The sequence below is a fragment of the Sciurus carolinensis genome, chromosome 17 (assembly GCF_902686445.1).
Source record: "Sciurus carolinensis chromosome 17, mSciCar1.2, whole genome shotgun sequence".
Taxonomy (NCBI): domain Eukaryota; kingdom Metazoa; phylum Chordata; class Mammalia; order Rodentia; family Sciuridae; genus Sciurus; species Sciurus carolinensis.
Genome location: NC_062229.1, coordinates 113,298 through 139,661, shown reverse-complemented (window position 1 = coordinate 139,661; position 26,364 = coordinate 113,298). Strand labels below are relative to the sequence as shown.

At 64.6% G+C, this 26,364-nt stretch overlaps 2 protein-coding genes and 1 non-coding gene across 3 annotated transcripts; 1 reads left to right on the top strand and 2 right to left on the bottom strand.

Annotated features, from left to right (window-relative positions):
• Positions 1-227: 227 nt before the first annotated feature.
• Positions 228-334, bottom strand: LOC124969622 (U6 spliceosomal RNA). Its single transcript, XR_007105996.1, has one exon. It is a non-coding gene; the product is annotated as a U6 spliceosomal RNA (small nuclear RNA).
• A 260-nt stretch (positions 335-594) lies between these two features.
• Positions 595-19,152, top strand: Med16 (mediator complex subunit 16). Its single transcript, XM_047531213.1, has 16 exons — positions 595-672; positions 1,139-1,527; positions 1,936-2,099; positions 2,682-2,789; positions 3,009-3,178; positions 4,715-5,146; positions 5,640-5,745; positions 7,289-7,444; positions 8,297-8,508; positions 8,976-9,182; positions 10,732-10,942; positions 12,509-12,642; positions 13,600-13,792; positions 14,174-14,390; positions 15,966-16,049; positions 16,288-19,152. The coding sequence occupies exons 3-16, from the start codon at positions 1,967-1,969 to the stop codon at positions 16,412-16,414; spliced, it is 2,490 nt and encodes an 829-aa protein (XP_047387169.1). The 5' UTR covers positions 595-672; positions 1,139-1,527; positions 1,936-1,966; the 3' UTR covers positions 16,415-19,152.
• Cfd (complement factor D) lies at positions 19,144-21,032 on the bottom strand. Its single transcript, XM_047531217.1, has 5 exons — positions 20,876-21,032; positions 20,308-20,464; positions 20,058-20,202; positions 19,588-19,845; positions 19,144-19,368 (listed from the first exon to the last, which is right to left on the bottom strand). Exons 1-5 carry the CDS (start codon positions 21,012-21,014, stop codon positions 19,207-19,209), a joined length of 861 nt encoding a protein of 286 aa, XP_047387173.1. The 5' UTR covers positions 21,015-21,032; the 3' UTR covers positions 19,144-19,206.
• Positions 21,033-26,364: the final 5,332 nt, after the last annotated feature.

Here is a 26,364-nt window from a genome sequence, read left to right as displayed (position 1 = left end):
TGCAGGTTGCGTTGCAAGGCTCCTCTAAAAGTTCGGGCAGCGCCGGGGAACGAAGCCCAGGGCGGCCTGGACGCAGGCCTCCAGTGTATCTCTCGATGCGCTCTGGGCTTGCCCACGCACGGTGGTCCTGCAGGAACAGACCCGGCTTCAGAACGACTGGGACGTAGCTGAAGACCGCCAGGGTTTGTCGGAGCCTCAGCTTCCCTGCCCCTGAACACCGGGGAGTCAAAAATATGGAACGCTTCACGAATTTGCGTGTCATCCTTGCGCAGGGGCCATGCTAATCTTCTCTGTATCGTTCCAATTTTAGTATATGTGCTGCCGAAGCGAGCACGGAACACGTTCTGTCCACCTCGATATTTGAAGTGCAGAAACCGAAACACCTTACACTGAAGGTGAATTCATCTTATGAAACTTGAACAATTACTCCATTCTTTTAGTACGTTACATGAAACACGGCTAAATAAAGTGAAATTATTGGTCATATCTGGCAAAAGTATTTGCTTTTTCGACCTAAACATGGTAGTTTTCCGACTAAATTCAGCACAGGGCCTGCTAGGAATTGCTGTATGCAAATAAGCCGGAAGCGGGGCGGAGACGGGGCCGCCGCGTCCCAGAAGTCTCCGCGGAGCGCTCCTGGCTGCGGAGAGCCGGCGGCGGGCGCGGGAGCAGGTGGGCGCGGGTCGCGCGGGCCCGCGAGGCCTGGGGGTCGGGGGCGCGGCCTGCGGGGTCAGAGGGCAGGCTGGAGGCAAAGGCTGCTGGGTACCGGCGCGGGCGGGGGAACCCCGGTTGCCGCGGGAGTGCCGGAGCGCGGTCCCTGGCGCGCCCGGCGTGTGCGGGGCAGGCCGGGATCGGGGTCTGGCGGCGAGGGCCCGGGCCGAGGCGGTGGTAGCGGGTGTGGTGCGGCTCGGTGGCCGAGCAGGGTGTGCGGGACCCCGGGGCGCGGCTTGAGGACCACGGGGTGGTGCAGTTCCGCCCTCCGGGCTGCGGCCTGTGGGGAGAGGGTCTGCGCGGCCGGCCGCCGGACCCCGGGTCCGTCCGCAGGCAGGCCCCGCCCGCGCTGTCCCTGGTGCGGCCTCTGTAGACACAGGGTGCACTTTCCTTTTCTTTCTGTGAATGTCTTCATGTGTATTTCTAGGCGTCGGTGGACCTTCGTTTCATTCGCTTGTTTTATGCGGTGCTGAGGATCGAACCCGCTGCCTCCCACACGCTGGGCAAGCGCGCACCGCGGAGCCCCAGCCCAGCCCCTCACTTCTCAGTTTCTGCACCCCCTTCCTTGCATATGGGGACCAGCCCAGTTACCTGACCCATCCAGGACTGCACCTTGGGCCTCCAGCCTGTCCCTGGACAGCACAGCCTGTGGGCCTGTTGAAACCTACATAGATCACAGGCCTCCTGGCACCTGCAAGGCCCAGGAGCAGCCCCCTGCTCTCCTGCCCTCACCCCTCAGGCTTGGTCCAGCACCTGGGCTTTGCCCTGGCTGCTCCCGCCAGCTGAACCGTCCTCCCTCTGGTGTGCCTTACTCAGGTACTGCTTCCCTAGGAGGCCTGCCTTGGTGTTGAAACCTAAGCCAGGCAGGTTGCACACTTGTCACTACTGGGTGGGAGGGGAGCAGAGGCAGAAGGATCACTAGAGACCAGGTCTTTGAGACTGGCCTGGGCAGCACAGAGGTCCTGTCTGAAAAAAAAAACAAGAATCATAGTACCCCAACGCCTTCCCTGAAGCCAGGGTCTCAGTCCCCCAGCGCCTTCCCTGAAGCAGGGTCTCAGTCCCCCAGCGCCTTCCTGAAGCAGGGTCTCAGTCCCCCAGCACCTTCCTGAAGCAGGGTCTCAGTCCCCCAGCGCCTTCCTGAAGCCAGGGTCAGGGACTCAGGCCATCTCATTCCCAGCACCAGTTCAGTTGACATCCATGGCAAGCCAGACCCCCTTTCTGCAGGACCGGTGACTGTCCCTGCGCACTGGGCACAATGGACCTGGCTTACGTGTGCGAGTGGGAGAAGTGGCCCAAGAGCACCCACTGCCCATCGGTGCCCCTGGCCTGTGCTTGGTCCTGCCGCAACCTCATCGCCTTCACCACGGACCTCCGCAGCGATGACCAGGGTGCGCCCCTGCCTGCCCGCCCACCCGCTCGGCATCACCCCTACTCCCAGCGCTGGGCATGTTGCTTCGGGGCTCTCTGCTGCTCAGGCCTGGTGGGGAGCCCCTCCCCTGCCCCACTGTCTTCTCCACTTGGGGTCCAGAGGATTCTTGGCACTGAGCCTGGCATGGGGGCTGCCTTGGCCCATGAGCGGAAGGACTGGGCCTTGGGGTGGGGTTGCTGAAGGCTCATAGGACACTCAGGCCCTGGTTTTCTGCGCTGAGTGTCCAGACATAGCTGTGGACAGCCTCGGAGGTGCACGGTGACTGTGCCCCACTGTCTGTTGTTCTGGGAGGAGTCACAGAAACACGGGGGTCAGGGCACTGGGAAAGAGCCACCTGCCACCTTCTGCAGTGAGGCGCCCACCGTTAGCTCTTGGGGTCCTTTTCTTCCCATTTCTTTTCTGTGTGTCACACCATTGACCCAGTTCCTGAGCTGTCACCAACACTGGCCAGACAGTTGGCAGCAGCTCCAGGACTTCCCATGGGTCACGGGTCACCGTGGACTGGCCACTGGCTGGAGGCTGACCATGCTCTCGTCTTCAGACCTGACCCGCATGATCCATATCCTGGACACAGAACACCCCTGGGACGTGCACTCCGTCAGCTCCGGGCACAGCGAGGCCATCACCTGCCTGGAGTGGGACCAGTCAGGTGAGCAGGGCGCGGGGCCAGGCAGGAGGTTCTGCCGCAGGCTGGCCTTTCCCCCCAGGACCAGCTCTGCAGTCACGGCTCGTCCTGCAGGCCCGTGCTGCTCCTGCTGCGGGTCCAGGTCATTCCCAGGGTGCCGGTGCCCCACTGCTGGGCCTGCCCAGCCCGACCTCTATGGTGGCAGCTCCTCCTGAGCCCCCGCCTGACACCTCTGTCCCTCAGGCTCCCGACTCCTTTCGGCCGACGCGGACGGGCAGATCAAGTGCTGGAGCATGGCGGGTCACCTGGCCAACAGCTGGGAGAGCTGTGTGGGCAGCCTGGTGGAGGGGGACCCCATCGTGGCGCTGTCCTGGCTGCACAACGGGGTGAAGCTGGCTCTGCACGTGGAGAAGGTGCGTGTCGGGCCGAGTGCGCAGGACAGGCAGACGTCCCAGCCTGTCTGTCCGCCCCTGGTGCTTTCTGAGCCTGCAGCCACGCACCAGCGCTTGTTTAGCATGCTGCCTGTCAGCCGATGGCCTCGGTCTTCAGCCGCCCACTTTCCTGATGACCATGTCCTTACAACCCAGCCTACCCTTTGACCTTTGATCAGCAATATTCTGAACTGTGTTCCGCGCTTCAGCCAGTTAGGAGTGGGGGCCACCAGTTTGGGGGACATCCTGGTCATTCCCTGACTCCTTGTATCTGTGCCGGTGTCCTGCCTGGGAGTCTGGTGAGGAGGCCTGGCCAGGGCCTGTGCTCTGCCTGCGTGGCAGCCTCAGCTGGGCTTCTGAGACTCCTTTTGCCTGTTTGGAGAAGTTTGGTTGAGACAATTCTCACAGTACATAACTCACCTATTAAAGTTCAAGGGGTTTTAGTATTTTCACAAAATGCTTCCCTTCTCATTCCAGAACATTCTATTACCCCCACAAGAGAACCTCACCCCCTCGAGCAGCCCTGTCCCTCCCCAGCCCTGCACCCATGAGTCCCTGCACCCACATTCGTCTCTGGACCCCTGCTCTGGACCCTCCATGGTCACACACCGTGACCTATGTGTCTGGCTCTCACTGAGCACAAGTTCCTCAGGTCTGTCCACGCTGCTACCTGGGGCCCTCCTCACACAATTGCTCTGCCTTAGTGTGTCCGTAGGGCTGATTAGCCCCTGACCTAGAGCCCCGCTACACCCAGCACCCCCAGGCGCCTGGAGCACACCCCCGGGGGCCAGAAGGCAGGCTTTGTACTAATGCGGATGGGAAGCCTTACAGGTCCCAGGGCTGTGGACCACAGGGACTGGTTCTGCCTGATGACCTGTGAACTCTCTCTTTTTTGTTTTTTTCCTGTAGTACTGGAAATTGAACCCAGGGCCTTACACAAAGACAAGCACTCTACCACTGAGTCACATCACCAGCCCTTTTCAAAAAAGTCTTATTTTGTTTTGAGACAAGGTCTTACGTGGTTGCCCAGGCTGGCCTTGGACTTGGGATCCTCCTGCCTTGGCCTCCTGAGAGGCTGGGTGGTGGGAAGTGCCTCTGTGCTGGGCTTTCTAAATGAGGCTTTGCTGATTGTCTGACAGTGTCTGCTACTGTGGCTGCTTGTACCCTACACAGGCAGAAACAGGCAGGGGGCTGCAGCAGGGCTGCCTGGCCCCAGACTGAAAATACCATTTCTGGCCTTTTACTGAGAAAGGTCATGACTTCTGTCTAATCCTTACAGTGGTTCTCCAAAGCAGGAATGCTACTGCTTCCACCAGCAGAAGCGGAGGCTGAGGGTCAGAGAGGCCCATAGCACACAGTACTCCGGTGGCAAAGCAGCATCTGAGCTCAGGCCCAGGGTCGCTTCTGCACTTCCAATGTGCTGGTGTTTCTGTGGGTGCAGCTCCCCAAAGGGGGCTTGTCGGGTCCTGAGAGGCGGACCCCAAAGACTGAGCGGGCCCCTTGCTCCCTCCCCCACAGTCAGGTGCCTCCAGCTTTGGTGAGAAATTCTCCCGGGTCAAGTTCTCGCCCTCGCTCACGCTGTTTGGTGGCAAGCCCATGGAGGGCTGGATTGCAGTGACCGTCAGTGGCCTGGTCACTGTGTCCCTGCTCAAGCCCAGTGGGCAGGTGCTGACGTCCACTGAGAGCCTGTGCCGGCTGCGTGGCCGTGTGGCACTGGCTGACATCGCCTTCACCGGGGGCGGCAACATCGTGGTGGCCACGGCGGACGGCAGCAGCGCCTCTCCAGTGCAGTTCTACAAGGTGTGCGTGAGCGTGGTCAGCGAGAAGTGCCGCATCGACACGGAGATCCTGCCCTCGCTCTTCATGCGCTGCACCACGGACCTCAGCCGCAAGGACAGGTTCCCTGCCATCACCCACCTCAGGTTCCTGGCCCGCGACATGTCCGAGCAGGTGAGGCGCCGTCCTCGGCTCAGAGGATTAGACACTACGAACCTTGCCCCAGGGGGAGCCGGGAGCCAGACCGGGTGCAGCAGACCAGGCCTCCCGGGCCCCAGGGAGGGTCCGCGCCCGCTCCTCCAGCTCCAGTCAGTAGCACATGTCTTCCAGGCTCTCTGCTCTGGCCCTCCTGCCTCCTCTCACGAGGACCGTGTGCTGACCCTGGGTGTCCCCAGCTCAGGTCCTCCCTTGGTCCCACCTCAGCATCCCTTCTGCCATGGGAGGTGACGTGGCCCCAGGGACGCTGTCGCCGTGTCTTGGATCCCCCAGGTCACCTAGATTCCCTGTGTGCTCATGAGTTGTGGGCCTTGAATGTCTGCAAGCCCGTGTGGTTCCCTCAAGCCCTCCCCAGGGAAGTCCTGTGCCGTGGGGACCTCACTGCAGGGGCTGGGGCTGGGAGGGACCCTGGGAAGGTCCCGTCCTCGTGCCTGACCCAGCCACACCCCAGGTGCTCCTGTGTGCGTCCAGCCCGACAAGCAGCCTCGTGGAGTGCTGGTCCTTGCGTAAGGAGGGGCTGCCCGTGAACAACATCTTCCAGCAGATCGCTCCCGCCGGTGAGTCTCCAGCCCCCGCCACCTGTGGTGGGGCTTTCATCCCCGCTCTGGGGAAGGACGCAAGCCGAGAGAGGCAGTTTCCCACCCGGTCGCCCACGGAGGAGCAGGGAGAAAGTCCTGGGCAGGGGTGTGTGGGCAGGCGAGGCGCCAGGCCTGTCTGCAGCATGCAGGCCGCAGGCCACGGGAGACTGTCCCACACATTGTGGAGTCTTCCAGGGACGCTGGTTGACCACGGCCTGGGCTCATCATCTGTCCAGGACACTCACCCTGGCCCACGGGCCTAGGCCCTCTGGAGCCCTCCCAGCTCAGCCTGGGCACCATCTGTGTCCACACCACCCCGGCAGCCCCGGGTTCCAGGCTGGCCTGACCTGGAGGAAGGTGTTTTTCCGTTGGCACAAGTGGACCCTGGAGTGGTCTGTCATTGAGCTTGCTGATCAGAACCTGCTAATGAAACCACGTCAGGAGGCCCCTGTGGCTCCTGCTGGCCAGCCGGGTGGTCACGTGACTGCTCGCTGTGGCTGGGCACCCCGGGCGCAGGCAGCCTGGGTGCTTGGGTGGTGGCACAGCTGCCAGGCTGCACTGGGGCTTCTGCCCAAGCTCAGCTGGCCTGGCCCTTTCTAGCCATTGTTCTCCGAGCAGCCCTGGGGGCTTGTCGGCCAGGCCAGGCAGACCTGCCGCCCCCACACCGAGGTGCCTGCCCCCAGTGGGTCCTGCCTGCTGTCCTTGTCCCTCCTTCCTGTGTCTCTGAGACCATTCCCAGCAGGACCCTCAGGCCCTCTTCTGCCCTCAGCTCCTGCTGAAGTCCAGCCGATGGCCAAGGGTAGCCCGGCTCAGGGCAGACCAGCAAGTGGACTGGGGGGACAGGCGGCCCGGCCCCTCGCAGCCTCTCTCCCTGGTGGTCCAGCCTGGCAAGCATAGGTGGCGCTGGGGGAGCAGGCAGGTCTCCCAGCGTGTGAGGTGACGGTCCACAGGTGGACAGCTGCCTGACCTCTGGCCACCTCAGCCACTCTGGGCCTGGCCCCCTCCCCGGGAACAGTCTGGCCTGAACTCCCAGAGGTCAGGGTAGCTGTGCAGCCGGGTGAGCTCAGGGCCGAGGGCACTGGAGTCCTGCGCAGTGGCAGCCTCCACAGCCTCCTGCTGTCTCCCCGTCTGTGGCAGCGGCCATCTGTCACAGGGCTCCTGTTCTCTCCAAGCCGTGGCCACGTCCCAGACCCAGGCCCAGGGCCTCCTGACCCTGGGGGCCACCCCTGGAGGGTGGTGGGCCTCCACGGTGTGGCCTGGTCCCGCAGCCCTGGTCCAGAAGACCCAGCTGGGGCCGGCCTGCACCTGGCTCTGGGTGGTGTTCCGCTTCTCCGCTGTGTCTCCCCCATCTGGGGACAGGACAGGGTCCTGCTGCTGGCTGCACGCTCCGCGTGTGCAGTCCCAGCACCGAGTCCTGTTCTGGGCGGGACCCCAGTGGGGACGGCGCCCACAGCCAGCCCCTGGACACTGCCTCCTCCTGTCTCATCTTGCCTCTTCCACTTTCCCACCCCAAACGCTCCAGTCGGTGACAAGCAACCCATGATCCTCAAGTGGCGGATCCTGTCGGCCACCAACGACCTGGATCGCCTGTCGGCCGTGGCACTGCCCAAGCTGCCCATCTCGCTCACCAACACGGACCTCAAGGTGGCCAGCGACACACAGTTCTACCCCGGCCTCGGTACGCTGAGTGGGGGGCCGAGGGCTCCTGGCCTGGCACGGTGGGTCGGCAGGTCCGAGCACTTGCAGCCAAGGCTGCCAGTTAGGGTGCTGCAGAGGTCCCGCAGGGGATGTGGGGCAGGTCCCCCCAGCCTCAGCACCAGCACACAGGAGGCGGTCAGCTCACTCCCGCGAGCCGTGTGCTCGGTCCTGAGGCGCAGACCTGCCCTCCAGCTCCAGCCTCTTCCCTAGCTCCCACTGTCCTCCAGTTCACTGGAGAGAACACTCGTCAGGATTCGCACTGGTTGCTGGGCGTGCGATCCAGCGCCTGGGGAGGTCAGGCAGAATGGTGGGTCGAAGCCAGCCTGTGCAGTTTCGCCAGGCCCTGTCTCAAAACGAAGAGCGGATGGCACGCAGGCCCCGGTTCAGGCCCCAGTTCAGGCCCCGGTTCCACCAAGCACTTCTCCTCGTCTCCAGGCCTTTTATTTGGAACGGAGGTGCAAATGCAGTCTGTTTCCCACCGCGTCCCCCTGCTCGGCTCTGCCTGTGAGCCCAGGGTGTGGAGCCGCCTGCCCTCCTGACAGGCAGGGCCAGGACTGGCTGTGGCAAACAGTCGGTTTTCCTGAGACCGCTGCTGGCGCGGGGCACTGATGGGCAGCCAGCCTGCCCCACCGTGCCTGGTGATTGCAGGTCCAGGGGCTCCCAGTCCCGTCCCCTGGAAGGTGCTGGCGGCCTGTGCTGGCCCCTGGCAACCTGGTGCACGCCTTGGGGCGCTCGGTAGTGCGGCGGGCGAGAGCAGCCGTGGCAGGCTGCACTCAGGGGGCGGCTCTCCAGAGCCTGGCTCCCAACCTGCGCGCCTGACCTCCCATCCCAGGCCTGGCCTTGGCCTTCCACGACGGCAGCGTCCACATCGTGCATCGCCTCTCGCTGCAGACCATGGTGGTCTTCTACAGCTCCGCGGCCCCGCGCTCCGTGGACGAGCCAGCCCTGAAGCGCCCGCGCGCCACAGGCCCTGCCGTGCACTTCAAGGCCATGCAGCTGTCCTGGACCTCCCTGGCCCTCGTGGGCATCGACAACCACGGGAAGGTGCGTGCCCTCAGCCCGCCTGCAGAGCTGGGGTCCTGATGCCCTCAGGGAGGGCAGGTCTGGGTGCCCTCGCCGCCTCCTCGCTGTCAGCAGCCAGCCGTGAGGCCTCTGGCCTGGTGCGGGCGTGTGGCAGGTGCCAGGGAGCAGACCTCCAGACCTCCCGTCCCAAAGCCTGCGTCCAGGGGTGTCATCCAGGAGCCCTATGGGGCTCTGGGGTCTGAGGCTGCGTCCGTGCCCCCAGCCCAGGGAGCACATGCCCAAGGAGCCCTTGGAGCCTCCTGGACGTCTGGCTGTGCTTGGGGCTTCAGCAGCCTCCTGGGAGCCCTCGAGGCCCGCCCACCGGGCCTGGAGGGGCTCTGTCCACAGCTGCTCCGTGGGGTGACCAGGACAGGCCACTCGCCTCCGCCCACAGCCCCCACCTGGGGGGGCCGGGCTGACCTGCCTGTGCCCCTGTCCCCTCCCGGCAGCTGAGCATGCTGCGTATCTCGCCCTCCATGGGCCACGCGCTGGAGGTGAACCTGGCCCTGCGGCACCTGCTCTTCCTGCTGGAGTACTGCATGGTGACGGGCTACGACTGGTGGGACATCCTGCTGCACGTGCAGCCCAGCATGGTGCAGAGCCTGGTGGAGAAGCTGCACGAGGAGTACATGCGCCAGAGCGCAGCGCTGCAGCAGGTGAGCCCACCTGGGCAGGAGAGATGGGGCTCACCTGGGCAGTGAGGTGGGGGGGCCTCACCTGGGCAGGAGAGATGGGGCTCACCTGGGCAGTGAGGTGGGGGCCTCACCTGGGCAGTGAGGTGGGGGCCTCACCTGGGCAGGAGAGATGGGCCTCACCTGGGCAGTGAGGTGGGGGCCTCACCTGGGCAGGAGAGATGGGCCTCACCTGGGCAGTGAGGTGGGGGGGGCCTCACCTGGGCAGGAGAGATGGGCCTCACCTGGGCAGTGAGGTGGGGGGCCTCACCTGGGCAGGAGAGATGGGCCTCACCTGGGCAGTGAGGCTACGCCTGCTGTTCAAGGCAGGTGACGTGGGGTAGGTGAGGTGCTTTGGTGGCATATTGGGGCCTTGCACTTTGGAAAAGCTCTTTTGCTCGCCTTCATTTGGGGGCTTTCCCTGGTGTGGGTCCAGTGGTTGGATCCAGGGCCGTGTCTCTACCTTTGAGCCACACCCTGGCCCTTCCCGTTTCCTGTGTGAAGTGAAACCCTGCAGGTAGGACTTGTTCCTTCTTGACCTTCCTCTTGACGCTGCTGCCAGCTGCGGGTCTTCCGGACTTCTCCCGGAGCACACCAGGCCCAAGGCCTGCCGTTGCAGCCTCAGCTGTGGCAACGAGAGGGGCAGGAGGCCCCTGGTCTCTCCACAGCCCCGCGGGGGCCAGTGAGACCTGTCAGCTCTGCTGTGCGGGAGGCCTGCGTTCCATCCCCAGCACCAAGAAAAGCACCGTGCCCATCTTGTAGTCTAACGGTTCCCAGAGGACAAGGTGGGGCTTCCCACTCTTAGCAGGAACCTGGCGGGAGAGTCAGCTTCTCATGGAGGCTGGACTGGAGCTGGACTGGAGTCCAGCCTCGCATGCCCAGGCCCTGGGTTCCATCCCCAGCACCACGAAACAGAGCGGAGAGTGCTGGGGCCGTAGCACCGGGCTGGGGGCTGGAACTGGAGACTGGCCAGCGATAGACCTCTCCCTCTCCTGTGCTGGCCAGTCCTGCAAGCGCACCCTAGTCGAAGAACTGTCTTCCCACTCACAGGGTTTCTTCCTTGCCACTGGGTCTGTCCTGTTGAGCAGTAGCCCTGGCTTCACCCATTTATCGCCAGAACTACACCCTATTGTGACCACAAATGTCCCCAGGCATCCCTGAGTGCCCCCTGGGGGGCAGAACTGCCCCAGGCCGACCCTGCTGCGACCCCACCACCCACCCCACCACCGACCCTGTGAGGCAGGTTCTTCTCTTTTTTTTTTTGTGGTGCTGGGGATTGAACCCAGGGCTTTGTGCTTGCAAGGCAAGCACTCTACCAACTGAGCTGCCTCCTCAGCCCAAGGCAGGTTCTCTTACTGTCCATGTTGGCCATGAGGAGAATGAGACCCAGAGAGGGTAAGCAGCTTGCCTAAGCTTGCCCAGCAAGTGTGTAAGCCAAGGTGCTATGTCCTGCCAGCTGGCTTATTCTGGGGAGCGTCCACCCCAGGCCCAGGTGAGGTCCCCAGCCCACCTGGCCTCCCACACACGTCCCCAGGTGCTCTCCACCCGGATCCTGGCCATGAAGGCCTCACTCTGCAGACTCTCCCCCTGCACGGTGACACGCGTGTGTGACTACCACACGAAGCTCTTCCTGATGGCCATCAGCTCCACGCTCAAGTCCCTGCTTCGCCCCCATTTCCTCAACACGCCCGACAAGAGCCCTGGCGACCGGCTGGCTGAGATCTGTGCCAAGATCACTGACGTTGGTGGGTGAGGCCCTGTGGCCAGGGCCTGTGGTTTGTTTTCTTTCCATCGGTAAAGTAATCCAGGTTCTTGGTGGGAAATCTGGACCAAACCCAGTGATGGGTACTTACAGAGGAACAGCCGAGCCTCACAGATCACAATGTGCGTGTGTGCGCGTGTGAGCTGTGCACATGCAAGGTACCAGGGATTGAACCCAGGGGACTCCACCACTGAGCTACACTCCCAAACTTTTTTATGTTGTATTTTTCTTTTTGAGAGTCTTGCGAAGTTGCTGGGGCTGGCCTTGAACTTGAGATCCTCCTGCCTCAGCCTCCTGAGTTGCTGGAATGACAGTTCCTCTCCACCATGCCCAACTGACCCTTACTTTTAAGACTCCATGTTTCTCAGGCTAGGGCTGTGGCTCAGTGGGGCTCAGCAATAGGTCCTGGCACACACGAGACCCTGGATTCCATGCCCAGGACTGCCAGAAACAATCATTTCTAATTACTGCTGAGTACACAGTCCATTTGTGGCCATGTGACCCTCAGAGGAAATTGGAACTACCTAGAAGAAAGTTCCCCATCACTATCCAGCGAGAAAGTGGCCGCTGTCATAATGAGGTGGCCCCAGTAGCCTCTGTCTCACTGACCCCCAGAGGGGACGGACACACCATCTCCTGGCCCCGGCCCCTCCCTTCAGGCCTTTTTCTGTGTGAGTGGCACTCCAGTGCCCCCGGCACACACCAGCTCCCAGGTGCCAGCGCATGACACAGGAAACCCACGAGGCAGGAAGTGGAAGGGAGGCTTGTCCTCTTAATTGGTGGCAGGGATCGAACCCAGGGTGCTGAGCCACCAAGCCACATCGCCAGCCCTGTTTATTTTATATTTCGAGACACGGGCTTGCTAAATTGCCGAGACGAGCCTTAAGCTTGTAATCCTCTTGCCTCAGCCTCCTGAGCCACTGGGATGGCAGGTGTGGCCACCATTCCCGGCTGGCGGGGTCACCTTTGTTGTGGTGGTGGTGCTGGGGTTTGACCCAGGGCCTTATGCCTGCGCGGCAAGTGCTCTACCACTGAGCCACGTCCCCAGCGCCAGTGCTACTTTTAAGGTGCCTTTGGTGACTGCTCAGCAGCTCCTCTACAGAGGCAGTTGTTCAGCCACAGTCTTCGGGCCCATCTGCTCACGCTCACAGGCCTTCCTAACAGAAGGGGGTCGTGTGTGTGTGTGATTCTTGTGTAGGACCATCCTTGAATCCACCTGAGAAACATCTATGGGTGTAAATAGGTGCCTGGCTAGTGTGGGTTGGCCACTGGTGGTGAGGTGGACGCCATCCTCACTGGTGGCCTTCACCTTTGAGCCAGGACATATGTTCCTCATGGGGGTCAGGTCTGTAGTCACAGTGTCCCAAGGGATGTGGAGGCATGGAGGCCAAGAGAAGTCAAGTGGGCAGGCAGCAGGCATGGGCTCTACCAGGCCAGACAGCAGGGTGCCCAGTCTGTGCAGGATGCAGAGCCTGGGGTACAATGGTGGGGCAGCAGGCAAAGCATGCACACGTGAGGACCTGGCTGTCCTGACCATCCCCTTTTTCAGATATCGACAAGGTCATGATCAACCTCAAAACAGAGGAGTTTGTCCTGGACATGAACACGCTGCAGGCCCTGCAGCAGCTTCTGCAGTGGGTGGGCGACTTCGTTCTTTACCTCCTGGCTAGCCTGCCCAACCAGGTATGTGAGGCCTGTGCCCACCCAGGCCCGGGCTTTGCCCTCCGGGCCCCGCCTCCCCTCCTCCGGGCCCCGCCCCTCTCCTCCGGGCCCCGCCTCCCCTCCTCCGGGCCCCGCCCCTCTCCTCCGGGCCCCGCCTCCCCTCCTCCGGGCCCCGCCCCTCTCCTCCGGGCCCCGCCTCCCCTCCTCCGGGCCCCGCCCCTCTCCTCTGGGCCCCGCCTCCCCTCCTCCGGGCCCCGCCCCTCTCCTCTGGGCCCCGCCTCCCCACCGAGCCCCGCCCCTCTCCTCTGGGCCCCGCCTCCCCTCCTCCGAGCCCCGCCCCTCTCCTCTGGGCCCCGCCTCCCCTCCTCCGAGCCCCGCCCCTCTCCTCCAAACTCCACCACCACCCCCGAGCCCCGCCTCCCTCCTCGGAGCCCCGCCTCTGTCCCCACTTGTCCTCCCGCTGTGATGTGTTCTCTTTGCTTGCTCCTCCCCAGTCTCCTCACCTTCCCTCACCCCGATCTTGACTAACTCCTGGGACCTTCTGGGCTTTGAAGTTGGTCCAGGCCCAGCTAGTCGCATGTATTTGCCGCTCCCTGGTCGCTTGCTGGTGCCTCTGCCCTTACCTCAGGGGAGGGTGGCGGGAGCCCTCCACCGCCCCTCGGGCGCTGTAGCTGCCCGCAGGTTGGGGCGCCTCCTTTCCCTTCAGCAGGCTTCAGGCTCCGCGGGAACCCAGGCCTGGCTCCTCCATGGGGTCTGCCTCCTGGGGTCCTGCTCAACACAGTGGGCACTGGGCTGGTCACGCTCAGGGTTGGTGTCCTGGTCCTGCAGGGCACCGAGCAGCCTCACCTGCTCCAGCACGACAGCCATGCTGCTCAGGGTCCTCAGGTTCTGCTGACCCCTCGATACTACTGACCCTCTGTCCCGTGGCCTCCTGGGGCTGCCCAGGTCTGGTGGTCACCCAGTGCCTCTGTTGAGCAGGGCTCCCCACTGCGGCCGGGCCACAGCTTCCTGCGGGACGGCACCTCGCTGGGCATGCTGCGGGAGCTGATGGTCGTCATCCGCATCTGGGGCCTGCTGAAGCCCAGCTGCCTGCCTGTGTACACGGCCACCTCGGACACCCAGGACAGCATGTCCCTGCTCTTCCGCCTGCTCACCAAGCTCTGGATCTGTTGTGAGGCACCCCGCCTACTACCCCGTCTCCCACCACAGTACAGGCTCTAGCTGAGACTGTGCCAGAACATAAGCACCCGTAGGCAGGAAGACGCCCCGCCCCCACAGTGGCCAGCCCAGCCCAGCCCAGGTCCAGGCAGGTTGGGTGTCCTTGGTGCCAGCTGTTAGGTGCCCACTCTGCTTCTTGCTCCTGCCCCCGGTGTCTGGGAGGGGCACTGGCGCTGGCAGGTAGTTCTTAAGAGGTGCTCAGCACGTCCCTGCCCACCAAGGTGAGTGGGGCCAGGAACAGGAAGGCGCTTTCCAGGTCACCCTGCAGGTCCCCGGGATGGAGCCTGAGCAGGCTGCCACGTGCCGCCTGGCTGCTGAGCCCACTTCCCCACAGGCCGCGACGAGGGCCCCACGAGTGAGCCGGATGAGGCCCTGGTGGACGAGTGCTGCCTACTGCCCAGCCAGCTGCTGGTTCCCAGCCTGGACTGGCTGCCCGTCAGCGATGGCCTGGTCAGCCGCCTGCAGCCCAAGCAACCCCTGCGCCTGCACTTTGGCAGGGCACCCACACTGCCGGGCAGTGCTACCGCCTTGCAGCTAGACAGCCTCGTCAGGTGAGTGCCCAGCCTGCCCACCACCTCCGAGGAGTGTGTCCAGCCCATCACACCCTCATGTCCCTTCCTGGCTTATGTGGCGCTGCGTTGGGGCGCCACCCTTGGAGTCCAGTTCAGGTGCTGAGCCAGCCCTGCCCTGCACACAGGCACCAAGGGGGCTGGTGAGGGAACTGAGCCTCTGAGGTCACTGGGTGGGGACCAGGACCCTCTGATGCCCACTCGAGTCTTGACCACCGAGGAAGCCGTGAGGGCACCCTAAGCGCTAAGTGCTGGGAGGTGAGCAGCATGGAGGTGGACAGTGTGGCTCCTGCTGCCCGCTGGCCAAGCATGGCAAGGGACAGATGCACCCTAGCACCGCGGCCGAGAAGCAAAGCAGATTGACGGTGGTGTTGATTCATTTATCTCACTTCGAGATTGATCCACTTTTCCCTTTGATAGAAATAAAACTGGCCATTTTTTTTCTGCTTGGGGCAAAAAAAAACCAGGGCTGGGGTTATAGCTCGGTTGGTAGAGCGCGTGCCTCTCACGCGCATGGCCCCGGCCCCAGGTTCCATCCCCAGCACCAAAAAAAAAGAAAAAGCAAAGCCAGAGCGCAGCACGGGGAGCTGCCCGGCTTGGCTGGACCTCCTGGCGCCTGCTCTGGTGCCCGCATGCGGGAGCTGCCCCTTGAGCCTGGAGCCTGGCTTTGGGTCTCACGAAAGGTGGGGGCGAGCGGAGCGGGCGGCGGCCTCACAATCTGCTCTGGACGGTTTTACCGAGTTTAGTTCAGTAGGAGTGGCTTGAACAGCCGCCCTGCCCATCGGGCAGCCACTGTTCCGACTTCGATGGCATCCAGGGTCCTGGCGCCTCTGGCCTGGGTGCTTGGACGAGGCTGCGGGCAGCGCTGCAGGGCCGTGCTGCCTCACGTGGGCGTTGCCAGCACCTGCTCAGCGGCGCCACCCGTCCAACCCCTCAGGCCTGGTGCCCTCCGCTCTGCCTGTCCCAGCGGCTCCCATCGCCCTTGCCAGCATAGGTGGTCTGTGCTGAGTGTCCACACAGCGGTCCTCACAGCCTGGATCTGCAAGGGGCACCAGGGCCGAGGCCTGTCACAGGGAGGATGCCCACCACCGAGGCCCAGCAGGCGGAAGCACACAGCGTCCCATGCCCCTGCCTCAGTCTCCCCACAAGAAGGATGAGAGACTTCCGTGGTGTTGTCACCCGGGGACACTGAGGCAGGAGGGTCACAAGCCCCAGGCCCGGTTCAACCCCTGGCACAGAGAGGGGAAGGCTGGGGCCAGCAGTGGCTGCTCTGCGGCCTGTGGGTGCAGCTTCTGGTGGCAGCCGTGGCCCCCCGTCCTCGTTCTCAAGGGACTGGCTCTGCCCCGCCCATCTGCATGCCTGGCCGGGGGCAAGGCCACCCACTCAGGGAGAGGCCACAGGCGGCTGGCCTGTCTCCTGTGCTCAGGGCACTCAGCCCCTGGCGGAGCTTGTGTCCCAGGGTTGATGTCAACGGGTAGGAGGCCCCACTGTCCACTGTGGACGGACCTTCTGACCTGGCCCTGCGCCCCAGCCTCAAGCCACACCTCCCGTCCACAGGGCACCAGGCCAACCCAAGATGGACCACCTGCGGCGGCTGCACTTGGGTGCCTACCCCACGGAAGAGTGCAAGGCCTGTACCAGGTGCGTGTGGGCTCCGGGCTTCCCCTCCTGGGCTACTGAGGGCCAGTGGCCTCTGAGGTCCTGCCTGGCTGCGGGTGGTAAGGCACAGCCCTCGGCATGGCCATACCACCCCATGACCAGAGCGCAGGCCAGGGTGGCTCTGGGACCCTCGAGGTCACCCCTGGCGCAGAGCCAGGCTGAGGGATCCTGGGAGGGCCCGTGGCGGAGCCCCGTGAGCCCACCCTGTGCTCGGCCCCAGGTGCGGCTGCGTCACGATGCTCAGGTCGCCCAACGAGACCACAGCGGTCAAGCAGTGGGAGCAGCGCTGGATCAAGACCTGCCTGTGTGGGGGGCTGTGGCGGCGGATGCCCCTCAGCTGCTCCTGACAGTGCTGCAGCTGGGCGGGAAAGAGACCTGGGTGGACCTGGTGCTGCTGACTCTGCAGGGCCCTAGGGCCAGGTGCCCTTCCCTGTCTGTCTTGGGGGCTGTTGGAGGCTCTGCAGGGACCTTGGTCAGCGGGCCTCTTGGGCCTCAGGCCTTGGCTGCTGCAGAGGGTCTGGTGGACTGCAGGCCACACTGTTGCATTGGTTTCTTTCCTGTTCCTCAGAGTCCCTTCGGAGCAGGGTTGGGGACAGGGCTCGGCTGGGCCTTGTGTCCCCAGGCCTGGGCCTGGGTTGTCACTGAGGGCCCCCATGCCACACCGGGCCATCTCAGTTACTTTGTTCTGAGGTTAGCCAGCACTTATGGGCCACCAAGTGTATGCACACTTAGGCAGAGGAGGCAGAGCACAGAGGGAAGGCCTGGAGACTCTCTGCCTGTGGGTCCTGTGCCCTCCACTCTGCCCCCCTCCGCCCGCCCCTGCCCGGCCCCTCCCCCACAGCACTGCTCAGCCCAAGGCCCTGGTTCTGCAGCCCTGCCTTGTGCCCCAGGGGTCCGCCTTCTGCCCATTAGTGGCTCCTGCTGCCTCAGGCGGGAGAGGCTTCCAGAGGCAGCCTGCCTGCTGAGTGGTAATTGGTGTGCTGGTGTTCTTTCTGGAAGGCTCCAGGGAGGGTGGGACGGGCAGCCGCCCCACAGAGGCCAGCTCAGCATGGCTGTCTGCACTTCATCATGGCCTGCCCATCATCTGGCTGGGCTCCTGAGGGGCCCGGCGTGCTAGGCAGCTCACAGCTGCAGGACAGGCACACTGTCCCTGCGCTGTGCTGGGTAGGTGGGCAGCAGGCTCCGTCCCACTCCTGCCTTCACCCAGAGTGAAGTAGACAGCCTCTCTGGGTCAAGATGCAGCCTGGGACAGGCGGCAGGGCAGGGGTCTCTGCCCAATGACCAGAGCCCATGAGAGGCCTTGCGCCTGCATGGCCCTTCCGCAGAGCCTCCAGGAGAGGCGGGGTCTGGTCCCTCCCTCCTGTCAGGCGTCCTCCCTAGCCTGGGCTGCTATGTGGGGAGTCTGGACGCCTGGGCCACAGGGAAGACACCTGCAGAGGCCTGGATGCTGCAGATGAGGCTGGGGTGGGCCACTGGCCACTCTTGGCTCCTCTCTGACCCACAGTCAGGAGCCCTAAGCCCAAGGGAGTTGATGTCCCTGGATGAACAACTACACCATTTCATAAGTCACTGTGACAGGCCAGACTCCTGGGCACTGTGGGGCAGGGCCCCTGTGGGCCCTTTCTGGAATGTTCCATAAGCTGAGTCTCAGGCTCACTCTCCTGCCCTCCAGAGCCCTCTGTGGCTCACTGAGGGCTGTGGGACTGAGGCGCTGGGAAGTCTGGAGCTGGACAGGCCAGCCCCCACTCTAGCCCTGTCTGGACTGTGGTTCAGGGCTGCGGCCAAGGGCCTGTGGGGCGACGCAGCCCTGGGGCACAGCCGGTCTCCAGGGCCGCAGGCAGCTGGCTCTGCCCTTCTGGTCTGGTCAGGCCACAGGCCAGGGTGCCACTGAGACCCGGTGTCTGCGGTGGCTGCTCGGAACAGCTGCGGTCAGTCAAAGGGGTCTCGGTTGCTGGGCTCCAGAGTGAGTTCTGATCCCAGGAGCCTCCACCAGGAGGGATGAGCAGTGGATTGAAGGCCCTACGCACTGTGCCAGGGCCGTGTGCCCACTGGAAGCCCCCTTTCTGTTGGATCCCCCACACCCCACTCCAGTCTCCCCAGTGTCCACTGATCAGCTCAGGCACCAGGCATGATGTGGGAGTCCAGGGATGTGAATTTCAGACCATGACCCCAGTAGCTTGTGTCCAGGAGGGGCTTGCAGGCTGCAGGCTGCTTAGGCTGGGCAGCCTCCTGTGGGGGTCTAACTCTGGGTCATCGGTGCTGAACAGCCTCATGCCTGCCGTGAATGGCATGCCATATGGTGGAAGGTTTGCCAGGCTCCTCAGGAGGAGCAGGGCTGGACCTCAGTTGTGTCTGTGGCCCACAGCCAAGGGCCTGGCACACAGTAGGTGCTCAACAATACTTGTGTATGGATATGATTCCGGGATGAACATGCCATAGAATCAGTAAGCCCAGACACGGGTTCCAGTACTTTCTCCCCATTCCCAGTGCAGCCTGGGACTGCCCCGCTCAGACCCTTGATCTCCTCTTGAACGAAGGGGAGATGATATAATCTTCTGTTTGTATATTACGCTCAGCTGCCTCACTGACCTCTCCAAGTAGAGAGGGCCTGGGCCAGGGTTGTCCTGTCCCCTCCCTGTCGTCTGGGGGTGCGGGCTGCATAGAGCTGCCAGCTCACAGACCATGAACAGGTGGGGTTGCTCTGGGCACCCTAACTTCCTCCTCTTGTGGCCCTGCAGCATCTGGCTCTGGTTTCAAATCCAGGCCTTGTCCTGGACTTTGAGTGTCCTGGGGCCACTGTGGGCCCGTTTCCCGTTTGGGACGCAGGCCATATGGACACGACTGTCTAGGTCTCTGGGTAACGGCCCTCAGTCCAAAGCAGGGCCCAGCACACAGCAGGCCTGCACGTTTCACTGGAAAGCAGAGGGCGGGTGGGATATGAGCTGGATGGAGAGGGGCGAGGGCGCTGCCGTGTGGCCGGTGCCAGATCAACACCCGGCAGCTTCCGTGCTGCAAGGGCCTTCAGCATTTAGAGATGCCCCTTGGGGTCTCGCATTCAGTCAGTGCTCAATAAAGATGCCGGACACAGGAACGATCGCCTTTATTACCAGCTCCTCGTGCCCTGCGCCGCAGGTCCCACTCAGATCTCCGCGTCCTCGGCCAGCACGCCGTCGATCCAGGCCACGTAGCTCGCCACGCGCGTGTAGATACCCGGCTTCTTGCGGTTGCCGCACACGCGCGCGCCCGAGGTGACCACACCTTCAACCACTCCCCCGCACACCAGCGGGCCACCGGAGTCGCCCTGCGGGGCGGGCGGAGCCGTGAGTGCTGTGAGCTCGCCTTTCCTCCGCTCTCCCCGCTGGCAGGCCGCACCCCTGCCCTGTCTCGGCCCGCTCCTCCCTCCCTCCCTCCCTCCCTGTGCGCCCTCCAATCCTGGGTCTCTCGTCTCCCTCGATTTGTCCCGGATCCCACCTCTCCTAACGACCCTCCCGCAGAGCTCGTCCCGCCCCTCCGCGCGCACCCTGCAGCTGTCGCGGCGGTTGCTCTCCGCGCACATCATACGCTGGGTGATGGCACCATCGTGGTACGTGCGCAGGTTGCAGGTGGCACGGTCCAACACCGGCAAGAGCACGTGCTGCAGGCGGTCAGGCCGGCGGCCCGCGTGGCTGACCACGCCCCAGCCGGCCACGTCGCAGAGTGTGCCCGGCGCCACGTCGCGGTCCTCGCGCTGCAGGGGTTGGGGACGTACGGCCGGGCCCAACGCCGCCTTCTCGGACAGCTGGGATGGGGCAGAGGTGGGCGTCAGGTGGCGCGCGGCGTGAAGCGAGAGGCTGCCGCTAAGCCGCGATGGGGGCGCGCGCCGGGGCGGGGCGAGGCGAGGCCTTAGCGCGACCGGAGGGAAGGTGACTAGAGTCGGGATGGGGGCGCGGGTCAGTGGGGCGGGAGGTCGTCCCGGCGCAGCAAGAGGGAATGTGGCTGGCCTCCGCCGACCTGCAGCAGGAGGAGGTCGTGGTCGATGGTGTCCGGGCGGCTGTCCGGGTGCGGCACTGCTCGGCGCACGTCGTACCGGCGCTGGGAGGGTTCGGCCCGGGACAGGGAGTGCGCGCCTAGGAGCACCTGCACCTTCCCGTCGGCCCTGGGGGCGGGGCGGGGTCCTCAGTGCGGCGGCCGCGGCCCCGCCCTCCCCGGGACCCGCCCGCAAACCCGCCCCGGGGCCGGCGGGCGGGCGGTGGCCTCTCACGCGTCCTCCAGGCAGTGCGCGGCGCTCAGCACCCACTGCGCGCTGATCAGGACGCCGCCGCACAGGTGTTGACCGTTCACTTGCACAGACGCCATGTAGGGCCGCGCATGCGCCTCGGCCTCCCGGCCGCCCAGGATCCGACCGCGGGGCTGAGCGGCTGTGGGCCAGGAGGAGGACGTGAGGACCGCGGGGAGGACAGCGCCCTGAGAGGCCCAGCCGCCGACGCTCCCGCCCCCGGGCCTTCCCGACCCGAATCCCGCCGCTGCCGTGTCGGGTCCTGGTGGAGCAGAGAATGCCCGGGACAGAACCATAGGGGGGTCTGCGGCCAACTCCGGCCTCGCACCCTGAGCCTAAAGTCTTCGAATTGAACCTGAGGACGGTGAGCCCACCAACCTTAATGCCCCAAGGGCCGGTTTTAGCTGCAGAATTTCAGGCCTACTGTGGAGGAGGCTCAGATTCACCCAGTGCTTGGGGAGTCCACTCCAGGATTCTGCCCCAGGCCTGGTGGGCCCCCCTACAGGCGGCCAGGCTTGACCCCCACCCCCAGCCGCCTGCCATGTCCACTCACCACATATGGCCGCGCCCAGGAAGACCAGAGCTGCCAACTGTGGAGATCCGGCCATGGTGACACGGCTGTGGCCTGGACACTGACCTAGGCAGGGGCCCCTGGGCCCTTTTATGAGGGCAGAGGGGCGGGAGCCGGCCATCTGCCAGCTGGGCGGAGGCCCAGCTGGGGAAAGGGGAACTCGCCCTCCCAACCTTTACCCTCACCAGAGGGGTCACCTTCCAGACGCACACCCAGAGCACATAGCCTTGCTGACTCTGCTGGGACAGCCCCTGGAGTTGGCAGGAGGAGGAGGGGAGCGATGGACCCTCAGCCCCGACTCCCTTGACCCCTGACCAGTGTCCTTCCAGTGCTAGATTTCACAATAGCATCTGGAGGCCTTGGTTTGTAAACAACCATTTCTGGCCTCCCCTTTCTTCCTCCTCCAACTTGAATAGAAGGTCGGGTGGTGGGGGTGAAGGTCACCCAACTGTCCTGTTCCCATCCCTGTGGCCTTGGGGCCAGAAACCCCAACAAGGTGGCACGTAGGAGGAAGATGGAAAGGCCTTCGGATATGAGTGACAGAGAAACCAAGTCGGCTGGGCACAGGTCCACTAGAAAAGCAAGACGGAGAGTCCAGGGTCTTCCTCCGGACGGGTCTTGACCCGGGGCCTGGCCAACACCAGACGTCAGCTCTGGCTTTTCCTCTCTTCTTTGATGGCCTCTCTCCTCACCAGACTCCCCTGTTGGGGACCCAGGATCCCCAGACTTGCTCCAGCAGTGCCCCCGGACCCTTATGAAGTCGTCATCAGGACAGCCAAAACCTCAGGGCTGCCTCTGGTTGACCGAGCCTGGATCCTGAGCTCCCTCCCGGACAACGTCTGTGGGCAGATTCTGCCGAGCAGATCCTGAGCGGCAGCCCTCTGGGCAGGGCTGTGGTTGGCTCTGGGTGGAGGCCGGGGTGCTGCTGGGGAGGCCTGTGACGTCCCCAGGGGGACCCTGCCTGCCCCCCAGGTCCACGGGCTGTTTCGTGCCTGGGGCCTGAGCGGAAGGCCTGGGTGTGCGGGAACTGCAGCTGGGCACGGCCAGCCCAGAGGAAGGGTGGAGTGGGCCCAGCTGCCTGCTGGCCCTGGGCCTGCAGGGGTGGCCGGGGGACGCTCGCGGCCACATGCCCAGCACCCAGGAGAAGGAAAGGTGGGTGAGTTCCCAGCAGAGGGCTCTGGGACTAGGCTGAGGGAAGGAAGCTGTCCCACCTGCTGGGCATTTTCTTTGCCTGCCAGGTGGGTGTCCTTGCTCCTGGGCTGCCAGCTGTCACTGGAGCCATGGTGCCCAGCCCTGGACGCACAGGGCTGCTTCGTAGACTCCCCAGTGGTGGGCGCTGCACGGTGCCGGGAAGCCCCGTGCCACCCGCTGCACCATGGGAGTGGCCAGTCAGCCTGGCCACCCCTCCCTGACACCACCAGCCTCGGCACAGGCAAACAGGGACTCAGATGGCCGTGACACGTGCTCCAAGTCAGAACAGCACAACCCAGGCTCTGGCCTGGCCTCTGCCTCCACCCAGGGTGGCCAGGAGGCGGAGCGGCCGCCCATGGGGACACGGGAAGACCTCGTGACTCGGCCTGGGAGCTGGAGAGAGGCCTGCTGCCCTCACAGAGGTGGGCCTCCTATGGGGAGAGCGGAGCCCAGCCTGGAGGCAGCGCGCACACCCCCACGCTGCACCCTGCACGGCCGGCAGACGCCAGACGCATTCCACACACAGCGAGGGCATGTGCTGGGGGTGGCCCTCTGAGCAGGCCCTGCTCACGGGGTCCCTGGGCTGGGGGAGGGAGGTCCCTGGGTCTGCGGATGGTGGAGTGGATCCCGTCCGGGATCTCTGCTGCAGGGCAGAGGCACCCGGGTGGAAGCCAGAGCCGCAGCCTCCCGGATGGAGGAGTCGTGCCTTGCACGAGCCCGTTGCAGACCAGCGGGCCACCGGAGTCCCCCTGGGGAGGGAGACTGAAGTCAGGAGGCTGGACTTGGAGGCCTCTTGCCCTCCCACTGCCCTACAGGGCTGGGAAGTCCTTCCTGGGGTCTGGCCACAGGCCTGCTGCTGTAGCACAGGCAGTGTGGGGTACATACAAAGCAGATGCCAACTGCCGGCCTGGCACGAGCGTGCACATGTTGACACAGCGGCGGCAGAGGGAGGTCACCACGGTCACGTTGAGTTCCTGCAGGATGCTGGGTACCCGCTCGTTTGTGCCCAGCCTGCCCCAGCCCATGGCCAGGCATTGTGTCCCGTTGCCCACACCGCGACCCTGGGCTGGCAGCCGAGCCACCTGCATGTTGGCGTTGACAGCAGACCCGTTGAGCTGCCGCAGGGGAGGCACGGGCTGTCAGGTGGGCCAGGCAGCGGCCCACCTCGTGTGCCCGCCCGCCACACCATGCTCCAGGGCCTCACAGAGCCGGGCGCCGCCCAGCACGCTGTGCCCTGCCCTGCGCCTCAGTTTCCCCAGCTTTCAGTGGGAGTGACTGCGTGGCTCCAGGCATGGTTGGGGCTGTCCCCGGATGTGGCTCCACCATGGAAAACAGCAGGCGCTCAGTAAAGCAAGTTGTGCACCACAATGACAACAGACCCTCCTCCAAAGCTCCCCAGGGAAAACCGGAGCTCGGCCAGCTGGGCACTGGCTCCCTCTGCCGCCTGCCCACACTCCCGAGACGGACTGCCCTGCCCGTGGCCCGAGGCCCAGAGCCAGCAGCACGGTGGGTGTGCCCAGGTCAGCCGCGAGGGTGGCAACCCTGGCCCGGGAGGGAAGGAGGGTCTGGAGACCCACCGGCCGTTCACGCAGTGCACCGCAGACATGAGGAAGTTGCTGGCCACCAGGGTGGCCTCCCCTCTGCAGAGACACCGTGAAGGGCCACGCGTGAGGCCGGGCTGGCCGGCCACCCACAGTCTCCGAGGCCAGCACAGGGCCTGGGGACACATGGGGTGGGAGCACTGAGTGGCCGTGGAACCCCTTCCACCTGGCCACTCAGCCCCCTTGGACCCCAGCAGAAACCCACAGGGCAAATGAGGAAACTGAGGCAGAGGGGCGCTGTGGGGCCAGGATACAGTCAGGTCCGGGCACCAGGTGGTGGCCTCTCCACTGGGAACTGTCCCTTTCTGTCATCGCAGTCCCAGCTTCTACCACCGCCTGCAGATGGGGGCGCCCCAGGTTGGTGCCCAGTGAGGAGGTGGGAAAGGACATCCAGGGTCAGACGGCCACTCGCCACCCAGCAGCGTGGCCAGCAGGACTGAGGAGAGGGTGAGGCTGGGGGCTCTGCGGCTGCAGGTCATGGTGGGCCCGGCCCACGCGCCCCCTGGACCCCCCAGGGGGAGGCAGTTGTGTTGCCGGCCTCCTGTCCTGGGCAGCGGGCTGAGGAGGGGCTGGGTGCTGGGCGTGGAGGCTGCGGCAGGCGCTCAGGAGAGCAAGCCGAGGCCAGCCTGGGTGACAGCCAGACCCGTCTCGCGGTGGACGGGACGGCGGGGTGCGGCTCAGTGTGGAGCCCCTGGGTCCAGCACCCAGCACCACATGCGCTTTTCGAAGGCCACACATGATCCTTTTTTTTTTACATGTGTGTCCCAAACACTGCAGGGGACACGCTTGTCCACAAGGGAGTGGCCGTGGAGACCGCCAGGCCCTCCACACTGCAGGGGACACGCTTGTCCACAAGGGAGTGGCCGTGGAGACTGCCAGGCCCTCCTGCCTGCTCGCTTGGCCCTGGAGACAGGGCTGCGTGGCCACCTCCCGTGCCCAGGGCTCTGCAGGAGCGTCCGTGGGGCCCAGCACTGCTGGTGGCCCAGGGAGGGGTGAGCGGTGCAGTCCCGGCCTCCCCGGTCACAGCAGAGGCTGGCCTGGGCCTGCGCTGGCCGGTCTGGCCCTCCCACGGGGCCACGCTGCCCTGTGCCCGCCTGCGTGGGAGGACTTCCCAGGAGGAGCCTTCACCAGGGCTGCAGCCCTCCCCTGACCCTGCACACAGCCAGCGCTCGGTCAGTGCCCCTGGCTTGGTCAGGCACACTGCCTGTCCTGCCCCTCCCTTCTGACCGTCCCCACCCTGCTGCCTTGATATGACTCTGCAGAGTGTGGGGAGCACCTACTGTATGCAGAGCCCTGTATCTTGCTGGAGGCTGGGGACCGTGAAGGAGGCTGCAGGGTTTGGGTTGGTGGGATAGAACTCAGGGCCTCGTGAACGTGGCTGAGCCCTCCAGTGTCACTGCCCCTCGAGGCACGGAGACCAGACAAGCACAGTCTGCTTATTGAGCACCTCCTGTATACTGTGTCCACATATGCGATGGTGCGTACGTGCGTCAGTGCTGGGCTCAGGAAGCATCCGGCCACCCAGCTGACCTCCCTGCGACTCAGTTTTCTCCTCTGTAAAGTGGGAGCCATGACAGTGGTCTGGTGGAACTGTTGCCACATTTCAATGAATCGGCGGCGTGTGGGAAGCTCCTGCCTGACACAGTGCTGCCTGTGAGACTTTCTCCTCGCCCCACGGGCGGGCGGCGCTGGCCTGGAACCCAGGCCCTCGAGCGCGCTTGGTGAGCGTCCACACAGGCACAGCCCGCCTGTGACCCCGCCATGAGGGCTTGCTGACCGCCGCCTGTCGCAGGTGGGGCTCCTGGAGGCTGGAGGTAAGTCCAGGAGGGAGGAGGCAGGGCCTATGGGGAGAGCGAGTCACTTGCCGCGAGAGCCCCGCTGTCCCTCCGCCCGGTTGGGGGCCAGGGCCGCTCACTGCGAGGCCCCAAGCCTCCTGTTTCCTCTGCGCGGGCTCCTCCTTCCCCAGTCTCTACGGCCTTGGCAGGCCTCCGGCAGATGGGGCTGGACCCCCGGCCGCAACTCCCCTCCCCGTCTGGGCTGAGCTGCACTTCCTTCCAGAACATTCCTGAGTCACTGTTCACGTGGGAGCCCACAGAAGCTGCTTCTGGGCTTTCCCGTCCAGCGGCTTACTGCCAGGCTCCCTCCGGCTACCCTGGGTGACCCTGATGCTGGGCACCAAGAAGTCCCTCTGCATCTTCCGCAGGAGCCGCTGCAGCCCCTGAGAGCACCAGCAACCCCAGAAGCCAGCACATCTCTGCCCAGGCTTGGTTCTGGTGCTGGGCGGTCACTTGAGGTTTCAAGGAGCCCGGAAGGGACGGGTCTGGCTCTCCGTCCTGCTTGGACTGGCGTGCTCCCGCCAGGTGGCGGCAGAGCGCGCCCTGAGGAAGGTGCCCGGTGCGGGCGGGCGGCTCCCGCTCACTCCCTGCCCTCTGAGCGAGGCTTGGCACTCTTCCCTGTCCCTGCCTGCTCCACGCCAGCCGCGCAGGAGCCCGTGCCTCACGCCCCAGGGCCTCCGCGCCCCAGCCCGGCTCCCGTTCGCTCTGACTGGCTCAGAGACTGCCCTCCCTGGGAGCCTTCCTGCCTGCCCAGCTGGACCAGCAGCACCCCAGGCCGGCTCCCCTGGCAGCGCCGCCCCCCGCATACTGACAGCCGGGCTCCGACACAAGGCCACGCCCCATG

Excerpts from the sequence above, each read along its gene's own strand:
- Med16 (XM_047531213.1), top strand. The coding sequence starts at position 1,967 with ATGGACCTGGCTTACGTGTGCGAGTGGGAGAAGTGGCCCAAGAGCACC. Across the intron at positions 3,179-4,714 it reads TGGCTCTGCACGTGGAGAAG|TCAGGTGCCTCCAGCTTTGG; the intron begins GTGCGTGTCGGG and ends CCTCCCCCACAG. Across the intron at positions 8,509-8,975 it reads GCATCGACAACCACGGGAAG|CTGAGCATGCTGCGTATCTC; the intron begins GTGCGTGCCCTC and ends CCCTCCCGGCAG.
- Cfd (XM_047531217.1), bottom strand. The coding sequence starts at position 21,014 with ATGGCCGGCTCCCGCCCCTCTGCCCTCATAAAAGGGCCCAGGGGCCCC. Across the intron at positions 20,465-20,875 it reads CCTGGGCGCGGCCATATGTG|CCGCTCAGCCCCGCGGTCGG; the intron begins GTGAGTGGACAT and ends CCTGGCCCACAG. Across the intron at positions 19,369-19,587 it reads ACCGCCGCGACAGCTGCAGG|GGCGACTCCGGTGGCCCGCT; the intron begins GTGCGCGCGGAG and ends CCCGCCCCGCAG.